Source organism: Pelobates fuscus, chromosome 1, assembly GCF_036172605.1.
Source record: "Pelobates fuscus isolate aPelFus1 chromosome 1, aPelFus1.pri, whole genome shotgun sequence".
NCBI lineage: Eukaryota > Metazoa > Chordata > Amphibia > Anura > Pelobatidae > Pelobates > Pelobates fuscus.
In genome coordinates this window covers 47,000,129-47,024,517 of record NC_086317.1, presented here as the reverse complement: position 1 = coordinate 47,024,517, position 24,389 = coordinate 47,000,129, and the positions used below count along the sequence as shown (strand labels likewise).

The following is a 24,389-nucleotide window of genomic DNA, read 5'->3' as shown; positions in this document are numbered from 1 at the left end:
TTAGATTACTCTCTATTCCTGTCTCGGACAGCAACCTGATAAAACCTTATTTAAATAAACCATTCAGGCAATTAAAATGCAATGCGATATACATGTTTATAACCAACATGAAGCCAGCTACTATCACGGAATAATGACTACATCTTGCCTCCCTCCACATAATTTCACTAATGCCGTGCCAGAGGTCAGACCCATGCAGGAGCCAAGGTATTTCGCTGAGTGCTTTACACATAGCCCCCCACATTCCAGGTCAACTCCTGCGGCTATGTACCCCTCCCTGTCAAGGTGCCTCATTCTGAAGCCCTGTTTAACATTTCTTCACAGAGAGTCCCAGGAGAAGGAATTTCCTAACTGGATTCTTCTCATAAGAGCAGGCTTTAGGTTGAAAGGATAGAACTTGCCAAAAATACACGGATGTTGTGGCAGGCATATGCAATGTACAATCATAGATCTGCATTGTTTTTTGTTTGTTTTGTTTTGTTTTTAACAAATACTGTGAGCGTTGAACGTGCTGTTTAGAGAGTGATTGAGTGTGCTTCATCTTGTGTAATCTTATGTCCAAACATTTTCATGCAATTCTGTATCTGAATATACTTCAGATGAACCCAAACAGATAAAAATGCTATGGTGGTTCACTTTTTTTCATTCGTAAACCACTTGACCCTCAGTTTTGTGGTTTTAACCTCAAAATGGCATTATCTTTCCATAACATAGACATGGTCATTAAATAATTGAACACTCTTTGAACAGTACTTTTCATCCCATCATTATTTCTTAAATATCTTGTTCCCAAAGCAATTTATATTCCCTGCATTCTAGTGCACATGTATTTTCTATCAGCTCTGATAACTGATATTTGCTTACTTATCTGTTTATTGTTAATTTGTAAATATATGATTTCATTGAAATATTCTTACACCTAGATGCATGATTCCCTGTTTTAATGTTTCTCTCAAACATATTTTATTCATATCTGGAAAGAGCTTCTGTGTTTTGTGTTTTTTAATAGTTTAGTTACAAGCCTGCTAGCCTTTATTTTCATTATGCAAAGCAGCAGAGCTTTAAGAGTTATTCAAAACAGTGTGTACATTTTGAAAATGTTCATTGCCCCTTTAATTCTGAAACTGTTAGAATTAAGTTGCCACCTCCAATAAATATTTCTTTCAAAACAATTAAAAATAAAAATTCTAATTTTGCAATCAGACAATATTTATTCACTAAATACAGAATTGAAGTGAATTGTAATATTTAAAAAAAAATGTTTAATTTTTACTAGAACAGCCGAGGTGTGATTATAATAACTGGATTTAAAAATATTTGCAAATCGGCTAATTTAGTCTACATTTTGCTTGGTTTACTAGAGTTTGGTGTTTATTGAATACATCCCTAAATGTATACATTATAAATTCATAAATATTTTGACACGTCACAGATGCAGACATACTAATTTCTGCAATATATACTTAATTTCAAATTATGCAATACAAAAGTAAAAGTAAATAGATGCACCAGCAACCAGTAATGCAAAGACCCGATAAAACACCCCCTTGCTTCAATACATGCAAAATGATCATAGCCCACCTTAATTTTACACGGATATGCCTATATTCGACTACTTTTATTGTGAATATCTTACCTTCAGGACGGTCTTTTATGACAAGCCACGCAAACACTATTAATCCAACACAAATACATATGAACAGAAGCAGAAGTGCAATAAACCAAACTTCTGAATTGCTCAGCGGTTCCCTCCTCTTGTTGCTTAGATTGTTTTCAGATTTCATTGTTTAAAAAAAATGTCTTCACAATATCTTCTTTTTCAAAAGCAATGTGCAATGAATACGGTACCGTAAAGAATGATTATATATATATGCAGACTTAATGGACTAATCACACCATTAATCTTGGCTAATTTATTTCCAAGGAAGTTACAGAAGTTATTTGAAACATATTAACTATGATTTACTAGATGGCATCATCTAGAAAGGTAAAATTGTTGTGTGGCCAGAAATATTGGTTGTAAAATTGAAAAAAAAAAATTACCTGTCTATTGAAGGTAATGAACATGAAGATAAATATTAACCCAGCATCTAGAGTTATTATTAATGTTCAATAGACACAGTTCAAGATAAGACTTTAAAAGTCATTATTAGTACAGTGGCTCTGTCTTTAGAAATAGTCTACACAACTTCATATGGCATGTATTATTGGACACTTTTAGCACTACTTCTTGAAAAGAAAAACAACAACATTTCAGCAAATCCTACGCATTTTGGGTACACAGACTTGAGCTACTCTGGAGGTGTCAAATTCTGATTGGCTCATGATATCACATGATCACTGCACCCTTGTTTTCTATATTTTAACTGTCAATAAAAGTTTAAATAGTGTGCTTGGCTCCTGTGTCCATCACTCTGATGGACAATCAAGCAGTGTTAAGCAGTCCAATCATGGTATGTACCAGGACAAGAGACTCTCTGCAGTCCAACACTGTGACTGTCTATTACAGTGCATCCAAGACATCCAAGCTCTGTGACAACCTGCCATAGTGCATTCAAGGCATACAAACAGTGTGACAGCCTGCCATAGTGCATCCAAGGCATCCAAACAGTGTGACAGCCTGCCATAGTGCATCCAAGGCATCCAAACACTGTGACAGCCTGCCATAGTGCATCCAAGGAATCCAAACAGTGTGACAGACTATCACAGTGCATCCAAGGCATCCAAACACTGTGACAGCCTGCCATAGTGCATTCAAGGCATACAAACACTGTGACAGTCTGTCAAAGTGCATCCAAGGCATCCAAACACTGTGACAGCCTATCACAGTGCATCCAAGGCATCCAAACACTGTGACAGCCTGCCATAGTGCATCCAAACAGTGTGACAGCCTATTACAGTGCATCCAAGGCATCCAAACAGTGTGACAGCCTATCACAGTGCATCCAAGGCATCCAAACAGTGTGACAGCCTGCCATAGTGCATCCAAGGCATCCAAACACTGTGACAGCCTGCCATAGTGCATCCAAGGAATCCAAACAGTGTGACAGACTATCACAGTGCATCCAAGGCATCCAAACACTGTGACAGCCTGCCATAGTGCATCCAAGGCATCCAAACAGTGTGACAGCCTATCACAGTGCATCCAAATAGTGTGACAGTCTGTCAAAGTACATCCAAGGCATCCAAACACTGTGACAGCCTGCCATAGTGCATCCACAGCATCCAAACAGTGTGACAGCCTATCACAGTGCATCCAAGGCATCCAAACACTGTGACAGCCTGCCATAGTGCATCCAAGGCATCCAAACAGTGTGACAGCCTATCACAGTGCATCCAAATAGTGTGACAGTCTGTCAAAGTACATCCAAGACATCCAAACACTGTGACAGCCTGCCATAGTGCATCCACAGCATCCAAACAGTGTGACAGCCTATCACAGTGCATCCAAGGCATCCAAACACTGTGACAGCCTGCCATAGTGCATCCAAGGCATCCAAACACTGTGATAGCCTGTTAAAGTGAATCCAATGCATCCAAACACTGTGACAGCATGTAGGGGCAGCCTCTGGAAAGTTATTGTTCGATGTTCTTGCCTGAGAAATCCAGTAATAGCCCCTTACATCCTGTACTTGGTGCTCCTGTTGTCATGATTCGGGGAACCTAACACGCTAACAGGTCACAGATAGTAAAGGGTGCAGTGCCGGTCCTTAGAATGGCAGGGCTAAGCACACTAAGAATAGTCAGGAGACAAGCCAAGTAGAGGGAGCCAGAAAACAGGAGAACGAGAAACAAGCCGAGGTCAAAGGAATGGAGAAAGCAGGAGAATCGGAATAACAAGCCAAATATACCGTAACCAGAGAGACACACGAGCAAAAAGCAATTCAGGTATCAAAGACCACAACAGGGCACTGAGAGACAGGAAAGGTATGTATTTAAACCCTGAGCTTAATTCTGATTGGATAACTTCAATCAGAATTAACAACCACACGTGGGAGATATCTATACCCCCCACTGTGATTATTGTGCTGTAGCTTTAACGCCGGGTCACGTGAGTGACCCCGGCGTTCAGATAGAAGTGCCGGCTCCTAGCATGCAGCGTTATACATGCTGCCGCTGGGAGGAGGAGAGGAGGACGCGAGTGGCGTGTCAAGAGGAGAGGACGCCGCTCGCTGACAGGTAAGGGGAGAGGGGACCGTGGGCGGCGACGGACCGAGGGTGAGTGCTGCGAGAGGATTGCAGCCTCCCCTCACAGCTGCCCGCGGAGCCCTGACACCTATATGCCACCGCCAATGCCCCATAGGAAATTAATCAGATACCATAACCTGTACGTCGGCAGCCTTCACTACCTGTTAGTTACTGTGATGTATGGTGCCTATCATTAAGGGGTGAAAGGGTTAAACAAATTTTATGTTTATATTTTTTTTTAGCCAAAAACCCTCTTGAGAGCACAAAGGTTAGCTAATGGTTGCCAACCTCCCAAATTCTCTAATAAACCAACTAGCAATTGGTGCACACTGAAAAGGCAATAACATAAATGTGCCCTATATACAGATATAAAAGGATGTATTTTCAAAGCACACTATGGAATTACTTGCACATATGAGACCACAGCATCGTCACTATTTTTGTTTTTTGTAAATCATTAGTTTTAATAAGGGATAAAACCAATAGTTTACAGAATATCGTAGAATCTACGCTTCTCACACAATAGAAAACAAACACTAAAGGATAGTGCAGTGCTATAGCAAAAAACAAGTTTCACATAATGAAATATATCGACAATGAAGTAATGGTGAGTATGAACACCTTTAGGTAGTCAAAATTATGTGTCAGCATGAAAAAGAATCCCAAAGAAGAAATTAATATAAAACCACAAATTTAGAGAAATCATTACCAGAGAACCAAATCTTGGACAAAGAATAATTTAAGTCTATAAGACTCGGAATGCACATAAAAGAAGAGCTCCAAGAAACCACGTCTAAACAGGCTGGATGTCAGCCTGATCACCCAAAGGGTGTTGGAACCTCACTGCATGAGGGCATGGAAGTCTTCTGACTTTGTGGACAGGAGCCAATGAGTCCAGATATTAATGAATCCAGATGTAAATCTGAGTGAGTCCACTGGCATTGAACATAAGCTTTTTCACAGAGCAGAGCTCTTCTATGCTGTAAAACCATAATGTAAGGGGGGTGATACTCTTTTTCTAATAATCAGACCTTTGGCTACCCAGGATTCTGATTGTCATGGATTTCTTGTAAGTGGATAAACTGGCTTTCATATGATGCAGCAAGATTGGGTCAGGTTGGTGTGAGGGGCAGTAAATGGAGAAGCATACTATGGCAGTCTGCTATTTAAAGAATCGTCTGTCAATGGAAGGATCAATTGCATGTAAAGGTAGAATATTCCTGGAACCTACTAGTTTGGGTCAAGTCGCAATTTTTTGCCATTCATTTGGGGTAAAAGTTCTACCAAAGGCCTCCTCTCATTTCCATATAATGTAAGGTAAAAGTGCCCTCATTGGACACTGAACTTTGACATACAGGACAAGTAACCCATGTTCAAGTGGGTCAGAATCAATACAGATGGCCTTAAAAAATGTGAGTAATGAGTGAGCACTGAGTTATAGAGGGCATCATCACTGTTTAAATTTCCTGCCAACCTTTTCTTTAGGGCTCTCTTAAAAAGATACACTAATAAAAGTGTGGATAAAAACATAACTTAGGATCTAGCTCAACCACATTCTCAGTTTCAGACAGCAGTTAACAAAGCGTAAAATGCTGTGAATTCAAAGTGAATTGAAAAGTGGATGTCATGTAACTGATTTACAGGGATCTTGAATTATCATATGGTTAGATGGGAGTCCTTTGTGATAACCATTTAAAATGAATTTGTCATGACAGACTCACATCAAGCAAAAACTCAAAAAGCAGTACAGTTGTGCTCAAAAGTTTGCATACCCTGGCAGAAATTGTGAAATTCTGGCACTGATTATGAAAATATGACTAAGCATGCAAAAACATTTCCTTTATTGAAGAATAGTGATGATATGAAGCCATTTATTATCACATAGTTGTTAGGTTCCTTTTCAAATCATAATGATAACAGAAATCACCCAATGGTCCAGAACAAACGTTTACATACCCTTGAATGTTTGGCTTTGTTACAGACACACAAGGTGACACACACAGGTTAAAATGGCAAATGAAGGTTAATTTCCCATACCTGTGGCTTTTTAAATTGCAATTAGTGTCTTTATATAAATAGCCATTGAGTTTGTTAGCTCTCATGTGGGTACACTGAGAAGGGTAGATACTGAGCCATGGGGAGCAGAAAAAAAACTGTCAAAAGACCTGCGTAACAAGATAATGAAACTTTATAAAAATGGAAAAGGATATCAAAAGATATCCAAAGCCTTGAAAATGAGAATCAGTACTGTTCAATCACTTATTAAAACATTTGGGGAACTCTTGATACCAAGTCTAGGTCAAGTAGACCAAGAAAGATTTCAGCTACAACTGTCAAAACAATTGTTCAGGATACAAAGAAAAACCCACAGGTAACCTCAAGAGAAATACACGCTTCTCTGGAAAAAGTCTGTGTGATTGTTTCAAGGAGCACAATACGACAATACTTGAACAAAAATGAGCTGCATGGTCAAGTTGCCAGAAAAAAAGCATTTACTGCTCCAATGCCACAAAAAAAGCCTGGTTACAATATGCCCGACAACCCTTTGGCATGCCTCACAGCTTCTGGCACACTTTAATTTGGTGTGACGAGACGAAAAAGGAACTTAATGGGCACAACTGCAAGCACTAAGTTTGGAGAAGGGTCAACAAGACCTACAGTCAAAAAATTACCATCCCACTGTGAAGAATGGTGGTGGCTCACTGATGTTTTGGGGGTTTGTGAGCTCTAAAGGCGCGGGGAATATTGTGAAGAGTGATAGCAGGATGAATGCAGCATTTTATTAGAAAATACTGGCAGACAATTTGCATTCTTCCGCATGAAGACTGAGCATGGGGCGTTCTTGATTTTGGAGTTGTGAAGGTTCTGAAATGGCCATCTCAGTCTCCTGACCTTAATATCATTGAGTCACTCTGGGGAGATCTCAAACACGCGATTGATGCAAGACTACCAACGACTTTGCATGACCTGGAGGCATTTTGCCAAGACGAATGGGCAGCTATACCACCTGCAAGAATTAGGGGCCTCATGGGCAACTATTACAAAAGACTGCATGCTGTCATTAATGCTAAAGATGGCAATACATAGTATTACGAACTAAGAGTATGCAGACTTTTGAACAGGGGTCATTTCATTTTTTTCTTTGTTGCCATGTTTTGTTTCATGATTGTGCCATTCTGTTATAACCTACAATTGAATATGAATACCATAACAAAAAACACAATGTGTTTTGCCTGCTCACTCATGCTTTCTTTAAAAATGGTACATATATTACAAATTCTCCGAGGGTATGCAAACTTTGAGCACAACTGTATATATATAATTCCATATAGATAAGCATACCTCTATTTAGGTGCCAAATCTCTCTGTCCCTCTTTTATATCCTAAAATCCCTCTTTTCTGAGACCTGTATATTGTTGGTGTGCCTGAGTATATAACAGAGCTCCGCAGCAAAACTACTTACAGTAATGTGTCTTTAAACCACAATAAATGTGTTTAAAAATTGATATAAATAACCTACGTTGTTCTTGACCTAAATTATATTTATGTTTTATAAATTGTTAGTAAGTCACCTAAAATTTATCAGAACGGACCAGCCCTTGCCACAGCGTCACTCACACCCATAAAATGAAAGTGTCCCTTTAAAATGAACACCCATAAAATGAAAGTGTCCATTTGAAATATTGGGAGGTTTGGATACGTGATATGCTTATTTACTCTAGGAGATTCTAGGAGATATAGTTGCTCTAGCATTGATGCAGCCCCACTTTCAGAGGTCAGTCGGTGTTACACTGTTGTAACATCTGCTTCTATTCCCACCTTTAGTCTGCCCTTCTCTAACATGATAGGTCCTTCTTGGGGGCACTTCTCCTTTCAGGGAAATCCTACCCAATGCCACCAAAATATAGGTTTTATTGCAGTGCATCAGAATGCAAATCAGTAAATATGGCATCAGTCACTCTGCTCCTACATTTCTCCAGCAAGCATGAGAAGCACTTATTGGGAGAACATATGTAACGGATAGACGGTTACAGAAAATTGTCTTTCGGAGCGTTTTTTCTACTTTCTCTGGCATACAGTCTTTTGCATAGATTTGATGCTTTGGCATAGAAGTCCGTGTCGAGAATATTTTGAGGGGAATGAACAAATGTTTACAGAACATTTCTTCTAGGACAATGCATTGATGAAATTGTATGCTATTTAATTTATACCAAATCTGTGTCTACCAGTACTAGTATATCTAAAGTGATGTAAAGGGAATAGATTTCTTATAATTAGACTCCTTTATTTTTTAACACTTTTGTAACTTTCTGCTGGATGTTTTTCAGCTTTTAATCCAGATCTGTGGTCATACAGGTTTATAAATAGTACACTGGACAATATATAGAATTCTGTGCTTATAAGCATAGCCATCCTCTCCTCTTCTGAGTTTAAAGGGTGTATGACTTTCAAACAGGTTTGCCTAACTTGTACCATTACAGAAATAAAGTAAATCCCATATGTACTTTGTAAGAGCATGCACCATGCTTAAAGCGAGGGTAGCATTAAATGTCCAAATTAATTTCCTTTCCCCCTGAAAACCAGTAAAAGCCAGTCGTGCATAGCTGTTTCTATAGGTCAACCAAGATTTACACATTCCCAGCTAATATCTCGCAATCGGAATTATCATTTATTCCTACAGAAACATCATAGAATTATTTAAATGATCAGAAAGGTGACAGAAAATATTCTCAATAGAGAAAGAACAAAGTGGAGACATTAAAAGATAAGAATTTGGTTATACATTTAATTCTGAATATAGTTAAAATGAAAAGTTTTCCATCATAAAAGACTTTTCTGAAGCAATTAAATTGCAGATGTGTTAATTATCCGTTTTGGTTTGAGTGCGATTTTAAAAAGGGATATTATTAGGACAGATTTTAAATGGGTTCCATTCATGGGTTGGATTCTGTTACAAGAGGTAAACTTTACTTTGGCTAATGAATAGCAGTTCTGACTAACATTTATGAAAAAATGATGCTCAATTACTAAAGATATGCTTATCGCCTATTATAACTATAAAGTATAGTATCTTTCAAAGCACTCTGATCTCCCTAACCCCTTAAGGACCAAACTTCTGGAATAAAAGGGAATCATGACATGTTACACGTGTCATGTGTCCTTAAGGGGTTAAACCAGTTACTCAGTGGAGGCTAGTCCATAGGGTCACTTGGGGTAGTGAGCCACCATTTTTTATGTAAAAAATAATAATAATATTGGTAGCAATTTACGACCACTAAGATTTGTTTCTGGGGGAGGGGAGAAATAGGAAAAAAGAGATTAACATACTCCAGCCATTGCCTATTTATATGTCATAATAATAATAATAATAATAATAGTAATAATAACAAATAGGCGTATCTTTCATTCTGTAATATATTTCAATTCCGCAGAGCCGTCTGGATGATGGCTACATACCTACGGACATATCAAATAGACAAAGAAGGACACGTTGAATGTATGTGTCTGTCTGGAGAAGCTATCAAAAAAATGGGACAGATTTGAAATCTGCACCTAAACTATTCAGAACGAGGTGCCCTGTACAGAAACAAATCCTGCCAAAGCCCTACAGTAAAGGAAAAGATTGTACAGCAAATGCTGATGCCAATCATTGATTATGGGGATGTAGTATATGCATCTGCACTGCAATAAATTCAATACATTGTATAACTCGTTCTGCCGATTTGTGCTACAATGTAATTACAGGACCCACCACTGTGACATGCTAAAAGAACTAAACTGGCTGATGCTTGAATCCAGACGCACCCTTCATCTTTCCAGCCTTGTGTTTAAGAGCTTTTCTGGGAAGTTCCCACCCTACCTGAGCAGAATACTCTCCCTGGCTGTTCCCACCTCCTATAACCTCTGGTCCAGTACCAGCACTTTATTTAGTCTACCTCAATACAAAAAGAAAGTGCCCTGATCCTCCTTTTCCTACAGAGCGTCGCAATTGTGGAACGACCTCCCGCACACTTTAAAATCTTCCCCAAGCCTAGAGTCCTTTAAGAGATCCATCTCTACATACATCAAAGCAGAATGCACCTGTCATGGGTGATTATATATTTCCTACCTGTTCTATGTTAAATTTTGTATATATTGTGTATCAATATTCTTTTTGTATTTTGTATTTGTATTGTATTTGTATTTTATTTTACCCTAATGTAACAATGCAATGTTTTGTGGACCCAGGACATACTTGAAAACAAGAGAAATCTCAATGTATCTTTCCTAGTAAAATATTTTATAAATAAATAAATAAATATGTCCTGTTACGGTAGGTTTTGCAGATGCCTAGTCTTATTTAAGAAAGGATTGCAGGGTTTAAGTTGCTCTTTGGGTAGCAGATGAGCAGATGCTATTCAGAGACCATTATTGACTCATATCACTAGTGGGTAAGGTTACAGTGCCCACATGAAAGAGAAGCGAGTGAGAGTGAGAGAGAGAGGGCATGGATGCAACAACAGAAGCAGAAGTTCCTGGCCCCTGCCCAATGTGAGTGTATGATATAATCTTTATCTCCTCAATAGCCGTAGTATCTGCTTGGCTTTATATTTGACAGCCATGGGGAGTTTACAAGGTTAATTTATAAAACTGCCAATTTCTATTTAAATTTAGATTTTTCTAAAGTGAAAAATGAAGACGCATTCTTTACAAATAAAGCACTCGGGCAAGTTAAAGTGCTTTATTTGTTTGGAGTGTTCCTTTAACTCTAGTAACTAAATAACAGTTATTTGATTGAAATCTATTTAAAAAAAATTAATTACCAAGGATATGCATTTTTGTAATAGAATCTAGCAAAGATTTTGAATGTTTTAGAATATATTAAGAAATATCATTTTTTGATAAATTCTGATATATGATCCAAAGCCCGTCATTAATCATGTAATGAACATTTCAAAAGGAGATGCTCTGTTGTGCTATATTATAGCATTAACCTTTTAATGTCTTTTACTTTTCTTGTCCAATGACTTTATTTAAGTGAATTTGATCAAATGTGCATCTTTAATCTGAATTTTAAACATGATCAATCAGTCATATGCTCTCTTTATGAAAAGTTGATCAAACATCTAATTCAATATCATAGTTGCCTTCAACCATGGCTCAAAATTTCCAGACCTACACTTACAGGACTTATAGACAGGCCTCAAAGTTACTTGTCTCTGCAAGCTTTGAAGGTCAATGGCAAACTGACCAGGGGATGATTTTTATTTGTCATGGCTGAATTTTCACCTGTCAATGACTAGTGGACAAAAGGACATTTTGAGCACTGTGTAATGATTGTTACAGTTATTCATTTGAACATGCTTATGATTAATTCATCATCATTAACAATAGCTTCTTATAGTGATGTAACTATAAATCACAATTATTAGATGCTTTGTTGGAGCATGCCTTTAAGTAAAAGGCTCTTTCTTGTCATTAAATAAATTATGAGCAGATCACAAGATACATTTCTGTTATCTCCCATGATAAAATACCTTTTTTTTTTGTGTTTTAAAAACACTTGATACAGATTGGTAATTGGAATTCTTTCTTTTTTTATTGAGCAACTGTCATTGGCACCATTATTTACACATTGAAGGCCAAACAGCAAGTCTCCTTTAAGTATACATTGCACATTCCATTACACTTATAATGTAATAGATCACGGTGGAATGGTACTTCTTGACATTGGTTAACAATGCCATAGAACAACTGGCCTAACTTCTTGGCAGACTTTATTATCTGAAGCCACAGACTTTTAATGAGAAAGTAGCTACAACACACACGTAATCCATAGTAATCCATAGTAAAATGTGAAACGTAATATTACAGAGATTGGGATTTGTGTTCTGTTTACCGAAGACTGTGCACTTCAGTTAACATTAAAAATGAAAAAAATGCATTATCATATATTTTTTAGAAGGAAAATGGATTTATCTAGATATTGTGTTTCCGTATCTTATTCCCAGTTACGGACACTGCATTTACTTATTTTATAATGGGGGATTAAAAGATGAAATCCTTAGGGATGTCTTAAAACAAGCAAGATGAGTTACCGCGCTAATATTTTAAATAACGTCAGAAGGTCAAATAATTAAAATTAATTAATTAAAATACAGTTAAGTTATTGAAATAGTTTATGTGGTTAATATACCAAGTGAAGTACCATTTTTTTTTTTTTTTTCCAAATTTGACTTTTATTGTTTTTCAAATAAAGAAAAGGGGGGGAAGATGGGATACAGAAAAAAGAAGGGTGGGGGGAGGGAGGGGGACAACAAGTCATAAAATTACATGTCCTTAGTTTTAAGCTTGTACCGACATATCAAGGCGTTTCGGGATAAAATATCATCACATCAAGGCTATACAAGGTGATTTTTGGTTCAAGATTACAAAATATCTCCACTTAAAAATTGAGTAAAGAACACAGTGGTTTGTCAAGGTGTAACAAGTAGCATTGATTGTTTTTCTTACAGATAAAGGAATAAATAAATAAATCCGTAGGCCCTCACTGGGTCCCTTGTTAATTAGGGAGTTGTGTAGCCTAAATATACCAATAATAAGACTAATGCCAGGTTTAATTTAGGATTGAGTTGAGCTAAGCCAGACTTTAGGGCACAAGTGGTGTATTCTTGTATGATGTGGTGTGTCAGGTCTAGTTGGACATAATATGGCAAAGAGCTATTTTGTGTCTGCTTGCGTCTGGGTGGTGAGTACATGACTGTCTCAAGTTGTGCCTGACAGTAGGGTAGGTTGTGTTTCTTAGCGGTGGAGGCCGTCACAGGTTGGTTTGAGTGTGTCAAGTTTGTAAAGCCTAGATGTTGCGTATTGTTATTTTCGTATCATGGGGGTCTTCTCTGATCTTTTGTCATTTTGTTCGGTATCTCTTTGTTTAGAAGTGTAAGCCAAGGCAGCCATATATTTTCTATTTGTTTTGCTGAGATGTGGGAGGTTGCTGAGAGCAGTTCGTATCTAAAGTACTGGTAGATTTTGTCAGTCAGTTCTTTATGTGACGGGCAATACGTTGTCTTCCAATGCCCAGCTAGGAGATTCCTGGTTGCTAGAATGATAATAGTGATTACTTTCTTCGCTGCAGTATTCCATGTAGTTGGGAGCAGCAGTAGAAGGCTTTCCCGTGGGGTAAGGTGTTGCGTTTTGGGCAAAATGGTTGTTATAAGCTTTTGAGTTTTGTTCCACAGAGGTCTAATCTTGTCGCACTCCCACCACAGGTGCATCATAGTTCCTAGATGTGACCCGCATCTCCAACACATGGGAGTTGTTTTAGGGAATATCTGCTGTAGGCGTTGTGGGGTGAGGTACCATCTGTAGACCAGTTTTCTGTGCGCTTCTACATGTGAGAAGCATGAGGTGATGCCCTTGAGTGCATTGAGTGCTTGTAACCATTCTTCGTCTGAGAGGCCAGACAGTCCATCTTTCGCCCATTGGGACACATATGTGAAGGACTTGGGGGGTAAAATATGTAAGAGAGTTTTGTAGCATAGGGATAGTGATTTGGGTTTAGTGGGGGCCGTGCGACATCTCTCAATTAATAACGTGGCAATGTTTGCCTTTGGTTCTGATGTTTGAGTTTGGAGGGTTAGTTTATCTTGGACTATGCTTTTCAATTGGAGGTATGGGAATATGAAGGAACTCGGTAGGTTGTATTTTTCTTGTAATTCTGGGAAAGCAAGGATCCCAGTTCGAGAGCACACATCTCCAACATAATGAATTCCGTGTGTTGCCCATGCCTTTAGTGAGAGCCATGGGGATAATTCTTCTATTGCCACTAAAGGGGCATGTACGCTATATTTCCCTTTTTCGACCTTGGTGGTGAGGAATTTGTCCCAAATTTTCATTGTTAAAGACGTGGTAGGGTACCATGATAATCCTTTTTTCCTATATAGCTTCGGTGTCCACAGAGCTGTCGTTAAGGATGAGGTGGTAATTCTGTCTCTCTCCATGTCTACCCACTGGAAAACTTGTGGAGATGCGTGGAGGCGTATGGCTGATTCGAGAACAGCAGCTTCATAGTATGTGATTATCTTTGGTAGGCCTAAACCCCCTTCTGACTGGGGGTTTTGAAGCAGGGAAAGGGGCAATCTCGGTTTTTTGTTATTCCAAATAAACCTGTTCAATGTAACTTGGAGCGTCTTAAAGAAACTAGTCGGGATTTGCAGAGGAAGCATCCGAAATATGTACAAGATTTTTGGTAGCAGCACCATTTTAATGGTGTGAAGTCTGCCTAGCCATGACAGCTTGACTAGTCTCCATTTCTGAAAGCTAGAGATGCAGGTGTGTTGTAGGGGGTTATAGTTTAAGGACACCATTGTTTGTTTGTGAAGGGCTAGTTTGACCCCTAGGTATGTAATATGTTTCTGCCGCCAGTCAAAACGAAATGTGGTGTGTAAATGTTGTATTCGTATTGTAGGTATGTACAACGGTAAGGCTTGTGTTTTAGCAGTGTTTAGTTTGTAGTATGAGATGCGTCCAAATTCGTGTAGCAAGGACATAAGTTTAGGCAAGGATGCCTCCGGATTGCTCAGGGTTAACAGGATGTCATCTGCAAACATAGTCATACGATAGTCATTATCTTTGATTCGGATGCCAGTAACGGTCGGGTCTTGTCTAATCTTTGTGGCTAGAGGCTCTAGTGCTAGAATGTAAAGGAGGGGGGATAAGGGGCACCCTTGGCGGGTTCCATTAGTCAGGATAAAGGGTGCGGAGAGGAAGCCTGATTGGGACACCTGAGCAGACGGGCCATTGTACAGTGCCATGATCCCTTGAATTAGCTTCGGTGGAAAATTGTATTTAGCCAACACCGAAGACATGTAACCCCAGTGCAATCTATCAAATGCCTTTTCGGCATCTAAGGCCAGCAGAAGGCTTTCTACGTTTTCGTCCTCTATGTGGGATAGTATGTTCAGCAGTTTTCTAGTATTATCCGACCCCTGTCTGCCTTTTATAAATCCAGATTGGTCATTGTGTATCAATCTTGGGAGTATTAGTGCCAGTCTGTTCGCTATTAATTTGGCATAAATTTTCGTGTCGCAATTTAAAAGAGAGATGGGTCGAAAATTGGCACAATGGGTGGGAGGTTTCCCTGGTTTCGGCAATGTGGAAATGTGTGCCCTCAGCATCTCCGCGGGCATAGAGCCCGTTTGGAAGCACCGATTGAAGAGGTTGGTCATGTGTGGTGCTAAAATGTGTTTGAATGTATGGTAGTATAGATTAGTAAAGCCGTCCGGCCCGGGAGATTTTTGTTTTGGTAGGTGGTTGATTATGTCTATTATTTCTTGAGTCTGAAATGGTTGAATCAATGCATGGCATTCTTCTGTCGAGAGTGTGGGGAGATGGATATCTCGGAGATAAGTATCTATATCGGTCTGGTTGGGGGAGTGTGTGTCGCTATTGCGGGCTAAATTATAGAGATCACTATAGTAGCTACCGAACTCTTCCACAACTTCTTGTGGATTAGTGAGCTTTTGTCCCTTCTTGTCATGTATAAACGCTATTTTAGATTGTAGCATTCTCGATTTTAGTTGGGCTGCTAGAACTTTGCCTGCTCTATTGCCCTCCTTAAAAAATTTATGTTTCAGTTTAGTTAGAAAATAGGTTGTTTTCGCTAGCTCCATATCTCCTAGCTTTGTCTGTAGTTGGAGGAGTCGTTTCGTCGTAGAGTGCGATGGTGAGGCTTTGTTCGTGCGGGTGAGTTCTGCAAGTTCGGTGACCGTGTCTGTGTAATCTTTTATACGTTGTCGTTTGCAATAGCTGGCTTGTTTAATGAGCTGGCCCCGAAGGACCGCTTTGTGCGCCTGCCAGAGTGTATCCACTGCTATGTCTGCCGTTTTATTTGTGGCAAAGTAGGTCTCCATGTTCTCAGAGAGTTGCTTTACAAATGAATGGTCTCTAAGGAGTGTGTCGTTAAGGCGCCATGACCTGTTGCCTGATATTGGGTATTGAGTCATGTACGATATTGTGATCGGAGCGTGGTCAGACCATGTGGTGACCCCGATGTCTGCTTTGGTAATTTGTATCATTTGTGTTATTGGGAGGAGGAAGCGATCTATTCTCGAGTATGTATTGTGAACCATGGAGTGGTGTGTGTAGTCTCTCCCTAGGGGGTGCAGGGCCCTCCATACATCGGTGTATCCGTGGTTAAGAAGAGTGTTTGCTATCAGTGAGGTGTTGCGTTGCCTCTTGCGCGTTGTTGCTTGGGCTACCTGTGTGGATGAAGTAGTGTCCAATAGTGGATCTATAATAAAGTTGGTGTCTCCACCGGCAATGATGTGTCCGAATTTGTGAGCAGTTGCGAGAGAAAGAACTTGGTCCAAAAAGATGTGCTGATCATTATGTGGACCGTAGAGGTTGACCAATGTGTATTGGGCATTGTTAATTATGCATTGGAGAATGAGGTATCTCCCTTTTTTGTCGCTTACTTTTTTGATTAGTTGGAACGAAATTTCTTTGCTTATCAGGATTGTAACTCCCCGTTTCTTTTCCTTGTATGTGCTATGGTACCCTATTGGAAAGTGTTTGGACATGAAGGTGGGTTTGTGCGCCGTCTGAAAGTGGGTCTCCTGATAGAACGCAATGTGTGCTTTGTGTCTTGTGGCTTCCTGGAGTGCAAGACGTCTTTTGTGAGGGGAATTAAGGCCTTTAACATTTAAAGAGAGGATATTAAGAGCCATACTTGTGGGTTGTTTGGTTGTTTGTGAACCTTGGTTGTACTACTTGGTTTTCTGTATCTGTTAGTTGTATGGGCAGGTAATTCACCTTGACATTAGGTCTGAAGGTTGACCCTGAATTCTTGTGGACTTTATGTGAGGACATAAATGCAAAAGTTGTCTGGGCAGTAGCTAGGGCGTATGCAACATGTGGTAGCTCGATCTGTTGTCTTTGGGTGATTCTGCGGGTGTAACAGGACCGGGGGGGGGGGAAGTAGATAACTTGGATGGGGTTATATACAGGTAGATGGTCTCCATAGTGGGACCGAGAAGTCATAGAGACAATTGAGCAATGAAGCTCGCGTCGGGGGAGGAGTCTTCTGTGGACCCATAGGGTGTAACCCTTAATTTGTATATTCTTGGGGAAAGCACTATCTCCAGTGTTAAGTTTCCCATATGTAGAGTAATAGGGCTTGGGTGTATGTTAGTTGTTCGTTACTCAGATCTCCAACAGTACTACATTTCCAATGGCCAGTTATAAGATCATAACATGGTACAGCGGCTTAAACATCAAATTAAACAGTTATATAACCAACAAGAGAAAGAAAAAATAAACAGCTGTTTTTTCCAGATCCTATACCTAGTTTGACTATCTTGATTGTACCTAATACATATAAAGGTAGTAGAGCACATGTGAGTCAAGTTCTAATAGTTTAGGCTCGAGGCATAGCTATGTGCAGCGTTTGCCGGTCGGTGTAAATCAAGGTGTGCGTTGTAGTATCTGTGGGATTGCAGACCCCTAGATAAAGTGCCACATTGAGAATGGTAATGTGACATGGGTATATGGACGTGAACCTTAAGCAGGTTAGTAAAGTGCACATGTTATTTGGCAACTGCTTGTGCGTGGCTTGGTATTATAGTTCCTGCAAAATGTCCATATATATTTAGTACCCACTTCGTATGGGTGAAATCATGTAAATTAACTTAATTTGGGAAAAGGGTTGATATATACGACCGAGGGCTGCACATAGGATTTAGGGCTACTTGAGTAGCGGTGTGCTGTGCGAAAATAGCACATAGGAAATTACGGTTCTGGTGTAGCTAGATAGCATTAAACATTAAACAAATTAGCATTTTAACTTAGTAAGGGTGGAAATACCACAACATTATGAAGAGAGCCCATGTCCAGATTACTGGTGAGCTGGGTAATAGATATTCTTGGAAGGGCATTGTGGGACAGTCACTTAGCTGTGGCTACAGATTTCCAGTCCTGCGGTATTTTCAGCGGTGAAGTGACGGCTGGTTTCTTAGCGGCAACGCCGGGTGTGATATCTTCTAGCGGGATGTTCCATGCGGCCAGGAGCTTTTCTCCGATCTCTGGTGTTGCAACGACGTGTTCGGATCCGTTGTATCGGGCTATAATTTTCGCTGGAAAGCCCCATTTGTAGGTTACGCCGGCATCCCTCAAGGCTTTAGTAATTCGTTGAAAAGACTTTCTTGCTGCCAGGGTAGTTGCCGAAAGATCAGTGAACAGGTGAATGTTATGGAAGGTCTCCGGCAGGGCTGGTTGACGTCTAGCAGCTTGCATTATCTGTTCTTTAGTGGTATAATAGTGCAGCCTGGCGATAGTGTCTCGAGGCATAGATGTTGGGAGATTTTTGGGCCTCGGTAGCCTATGAATTCTGTCTATTAAAGTGGCTTCTTCCGTGAGCTCCGGCACCATGAGAAGGAACAATTGTTTGGTAAATGAGCTTAGGGCCTTAGGGCCGATATCTTCAGAGATGCCCCGGATTCGGATATTGTTCCGTCTATCTCTGTCTTCATGATCCGCCAGTTTAGTTATGATAGAGGAAACTTTCGCTTCCATGGTCTCAAAGGCTGTAGACATATTATTGTGCGCCGAGATGATCTCCTCCGTTTTTGTTTCCAGATAGTCGGTTCGTTCACCAAGTGATTGTAAATCCGCCCGGATTTCTTTAGCTATTTTGGCAAAGTCTGAGGTTAAGGATGACTTTAGTTCATTAAGCATTCTCTGTATAGATGCGTCTGTTGCTGGGATGGCTTTGGCCGAGACAGAGGTAATGTCGCTTCTGTCGGAGCTGGAAGCTGGCGATGTAGGCCTTCCGGCGCCATCTTGGGTGCAGCGTGGCGGTGACTGCATAGCCGAAATCTGTAAAGGAGCCGGTTTTGGCTTCACTTTCTTCAGAGAACGATGAGCCATCAACTCGGGTGGTTTCCCCGTCGTAAGTAGGTGAGTTTAGTTGAGTTTTGTTCTGTTAATCGCTGTCAAATAGTGACTCCCGCACGGAGCTGATCTAACAGGCGTCCGTCTCCATTAGCCGTCAGGCCACGCCCCCCGTGAAGTACCATTTTAAGGCTTGGGGTTTGCATGTTCTTTACCCACCAAGGCTGGTTTTAGGTGATTGTTTTAGAGTTGGTTAAAAAAAAAAACAAAAAAAAAAACCATTGGGTAATATTAACAATTATATATCAACTATATGATTGGGGAACTATAACAGGTAATACGCAGTGTGATATAAGGTGCAATTGGACAGACCTGATCTTATAGTAGTATATCACAGTGCTGTTCAAAGGATAAACTAAACATACAACTTAATGCAATACAAGTAGGCTGTCGATTCAAAAACTAAAGGTAAAGAGGGCACAGCTTAAAGGGACATTCCAAGCATCATAACCACTACAGTCCTCTGGTGGTTTCACAACTTACTTGGGTTCTGCCAGGTACTTGCAACTGGGTCAAGGTTATGGTGAGAGAAAGTTGGAGATCAATGTGAGATATTAATTGGTTTCTTGGTATGTTTCCGAGTGTAGTCTTTTTTTAGGAATGTTCTAAAGGTCTGGAGAATATGAGAATAGAATAAATAATAGAATAAATGCATTCTATAAAACTGTGTGAAGGTTTAAGAATATGTCTGTTGGGGGGGCGGAGCTTGACAGCCAAACCAAGCGGTCGCAAAACTCTGGAGCTCTGAGGCACAAGCGAAGAAAACGGGAAAAATACCTTCACAAACTACCCCTAAACCGCGACAGAGACCCCCCAGCACCCCCTTAATACTATGGGACGCAAAACGAAAAAGCCAAACCTGGAAAAAACCAACCCGGGACTCACTATAGGAGACATGTGGAGACAGGCCCGAGGAGCAAGTGAGCACAACATGGCGGCGCTCCACGGAGGCTGCTCTGACTTCTCCGACGACCTCTCAGGAGAAGATTACTTACCAGCTCCCAGGGCAGGACAGCCCCAACTGACCACCGTCAACACAGACTCCGCACCAGTGACAGTGACGGTCCTCAAACAAATACTTGCGGACCACCACAACGATATACATAAGGATATCACTGCACTGAGAGGTGATCTCAAAGGGGTGACAACCCGTTTAAACATAATAGAGGGCAGTATGGAATCCAAGACCCGGGATATAGGGGAACTCAAACGCACCGTGCAAGAGCTGCAGCTCCAGCAACGCTCGCACGAACACCGCATGGCCGAGCACGAAGACGCCAGACGGCGGGACAACCTGAAAGTCAGGGGACTCCCGGAGGTGATCCCCGAAGCTGAACTACCGAAGGTCGTTCAACGCCTACTCGCACTGATCCTACCGCCAGCACAAGCAGACCGGATACACCCCGACTACCTTTTTAGGGTCCCCAAATCACCAAAAGCACCTACTGGGGCCACCCGGGATACCATAATTGCATTCCGAAACAGAATGGACAAAACCGCAGTACTAGATGCCCTGCAAGGTAGGACACCCCTGCAATTCGAAAACGGGGCGCTGAGCTTTTATGCCGACCTCTCTAGCAGCACCCTGGCCTGGAGACGTTCCCTTCAACCACTGACCTCACTCCTCCGCCAACGAGGCCTTAGATACCGCTGGAGACCGTCTCACACCCTCACCATCCAACAGGGATCAGTCTCACATCAGATCCGGGACATATGCGATGCAACACCGCTTCTACACTCACTGGGCCTACCTATGGACTCCATCAAGCAAACAGACCAGAAAAGTCCGACATCCCCACAGCACAGTTGGGACCCGACTAGAACTGTCCCATTCGTACCACAAGGACGCACACCCGACCCATACGTCGCTGTTACAACTTGAACTGTACCGGGGGCCAGATTGCTGACCTAGCGGTGCACGGCTGCAAGTTCACTGGACTTAAAAATGGACTCCCCACTGTAGTTACCAATAGTTGGTAGTGTAAACGTAAGTGACCCACAGTTAATATAAATGTTGATGGCATCTAATGAGAAGGCCCCCCTAGACTACCACGCTGGGGCCACGGGACTCACATTGCTTTTAATTCTAGTTACCAGTTCTTTTACCTATTTGATTGCACTCACCTTCGTTATTGTTTTTATTTTAACTTGCATTTCTTAAGCTGGTACCATTACTCCCACACCCTCAGGGGACCCCCTATCATGTCTTACTGTCAGAAGTGAAGGGAGACATGTAGGAGACATGTAGGGATTTGTTTGCTTTCTAACCCAGCCACCCCCCTGACCATAAAGCAGGACTGAATGTATGTTTACAGTATTTTTACATGCAAAATATAACTTCACGACCGCTTACTACCACAACAAGTTTTTTCTTGTTTTTTATTTTTCTTCTTATTTTTATTTCTCATTTTTATTTTTAACTCAGTCTGCGTACATCAAACAAATTGTTTTTTGTAGCACAACCTATTTCTAATTGGTTACTAACTTGGTCTCATTGAGTAACCACAAATTAGTTTGAAGCCAAAACTGTCAGCCGGTCTCATACATCACTCATTTGATAGATTGGGACTTGAGCGGCTGTCATAACTTGCAGATTCTCATTTGCCTAATCAATAACCTTGTGCCCCAGGTATTTATTGCATGTGTAACAAGACACCGTGCTTTCCTCTCTAATTCTCTGACCTAGTACACATGTGCTACCGGGGTGCATCTCGAGGGGGCACCAAACCTGCTCTGACTGACACAGCACACATTATTAAATATAGCTTAGTGAGAGGAGACGTAATGGGCATCCAATGTATGTACTTTTTTTAATTTTTATTATTATAATTATTATTTTATAGCGACACTGACGAGGCCGTAGACCTAGCCACTTATAACAAATGCTACCATTTGCTCCCGACACCACGGTAGATAATCTATATCAGGTACACATTCATTGTCCTCCTAGGGTTAAAAAATGCTTACCCTGGCGGTGAATAGGCTGGTTCGTTCTCATGAACCGCACAAATTCTTATGCTAATGACTAACGCGTAAGAATCTCTTATAACGCGTAGCTTGTCCATAACTTTTTACTGTAGCGAGAATCTAAGCATCTAAACGCTAAACACTCGCAGAAGAGCGATATCATGCACCTACACTGACTCTCAACGAGATCACACTAACTATAAGCTTGATAACCTACACATGTTTCAACTACTCTTCCAATGTTATTAAGAAAGTAATTTTTGTATGTGTTCTCTTTAAAATACAAAAAGTGTTGTATAATCTGCCATGTCATACAATGTTAAAATGTTGTGAAATAAGCATGCAGCTGCTGTCATGGCCCTGTATGCCAAATGTTCTTTCATGCACAATGAAAATAAAGAATTAAAAAAAAAGAATATGTCTGTTGGACAGAGCTAGGGCGTGAGAGAGGGCAGACTAATGCCATTGCCAGTATGATGTTTTTTTCGATTTGTGAGAATATGTAAGTGTTCTTTTTATTATTATTATTATTATTATTATTATTATTATTGTATTTTTAATTATTATTATTTTAAACTCTTTGCCATTCTAGTAGACTATTGCATTTACATTTGTTCATGCTGGTTCATCGGTAGCATTCAACTTCAAACTGATAAATTTATAGATAGAGAGAGAGAGAGAGAGGTGGTGGGTGAGATAGACAGACAGACAGATATATAGATAGATAGATAGATAGACTAAACAACAATTTCCCCATATGTGTCAATAGTGTTGGGCATAAAATCAGCTATTCACGGGACCCTCTAATTAAATGGATGTTTGTCCTTACGGAGCTCCGGAAATTGGAAATGAAAAACAGACACGTGTTCCATATCCAACTTAACTAATTTAATGACAAACAGTTATATTTATACATATTTCTTCAGAGCAAATGGAAGGAGGAAAGATGAATATATGGGCGTGTTAATGATGTAAATTGTTTTTCACACGTTATATAGCTGTTTCTTGTTACATAACGCACGTATATTTGATCAAAACCAGATGTTTACAAATACCAAAATCTTGGACAATTAACAAGAACATTGGGCACGTAGTAATGTCTTCCCATAACTGGAATAATAACAATTTCTCTTCCGGGCATCGAAGATAACAAAATTCAAATTAACCATTATATGAACAGCTAGGATAGATGGTAAAATGCATATTCGGATCCTACAATTAGGAGAACTGCTTTTTAACTAACAGTGCTATGTTTATCACTTGTCAGAGAATCCAACCCTAAGAGCGTGTCTTGTTTTACCTAAACATGCAAAGCTTATTAGAGAAGAACACTCATGCTTTTACAAAATATATTAAAGACCTAAATGCACAGGTATAAAAGGTGAGAAATTATCTCCTGCCCAAATCAAATGGCATTCTACATCTCTTGTACCACTGAACAAACTATAATAGGCCTGACCCAGATAAATATGTGTCTATAAAAGGGAATAGAATAACAGAGTGCTGTGTATTTAGGTGAATTATGTGATTATTTCCCTTGCACATAGAGTTGATTTGCCGTATAGAAAATCCTTACAGATGCATCTCAGACTAGATATGTGTGGGTCATAAAGCATAATAAATGCTTATTCTATGAATAGATTTATATACAGCATGCCTTTTTATTCTCTGATGACCTAGAAAAATAAAGAGAAAACTGTACTTCTAGAACAACTTGCTAATGTATTTCCATCATTATCTAATTCTCAGCTTTGTTTACTAAGCAAAAGCTGAGCAAAACAAGTTAATGTCCATGTAGCAATTCTGTAAGTATACAACTTTTACTTTGATTTTACCTCTACAGCAGCAGCTTCCTTCTATTTGCAAGTATAACGGGGTTGTCAAAGCAACAGAACCACTACAGTGAACTTTAATAGTTGTGTTTCCCCCTGGACAAATGGGGAAGGGGGAGCATGACTGCCCAACAATGTTGTAAATAATGTAGGAGTTCAAACGGAGAGTAGGGGAGTGGACTTACCAGTCAGCAGGATCAGTGGAGGGACCCTGACTGAATTTCCCTCCCTCCCTGGAATTTGTGGTGTGTTTGTGTGGTATCTCTTTGTTGTTTTTATTGTCATAGCTGGCAGTTTTTCCCTGGACAACACTGCGGAAGGAGTGTGACGCAGTGTCACCTTGGGAAGACTACAGTCGGCACAGGGCTGATGGCTAGTGATGGCTGTGTTGGGCTTTTGGAGAATAAAAATGGAGAACTGTCTGACAGGGTTTAAGAATATTATGTTATGGCTTAAAAAAGCTGTGGCTGTTAC

General features: G+C 40.2%; 1 protein-coding gene across 1 annotated transcript in view; it reads right to left on the bottom strand.

The window, feature by feature from the left end:
* The window catches only part of TMPRSS15 (transmembrane serine protease 15), a 332,837-nt gene extending 331,017 nt beyond the window's left edge, over positions 1 to 1,820 (bottom strand). The window contains exon 1 of the mRNA XM_063448381.1: positions 1,637 to 1,820. Within this exon, the coding sequence (XP_063304451.1) occupies positions 1,637 to 1,784 (148 nt within the window). The 5' untranslated portion in view covers positions 1,785 to 1,820. The remainder of the gene's footprint in view (positions 1 to 1,636) is intronic.
* Between the last annotated feature and the right edge of the window lie 22,569 nt (positions 1,821 to 24,389).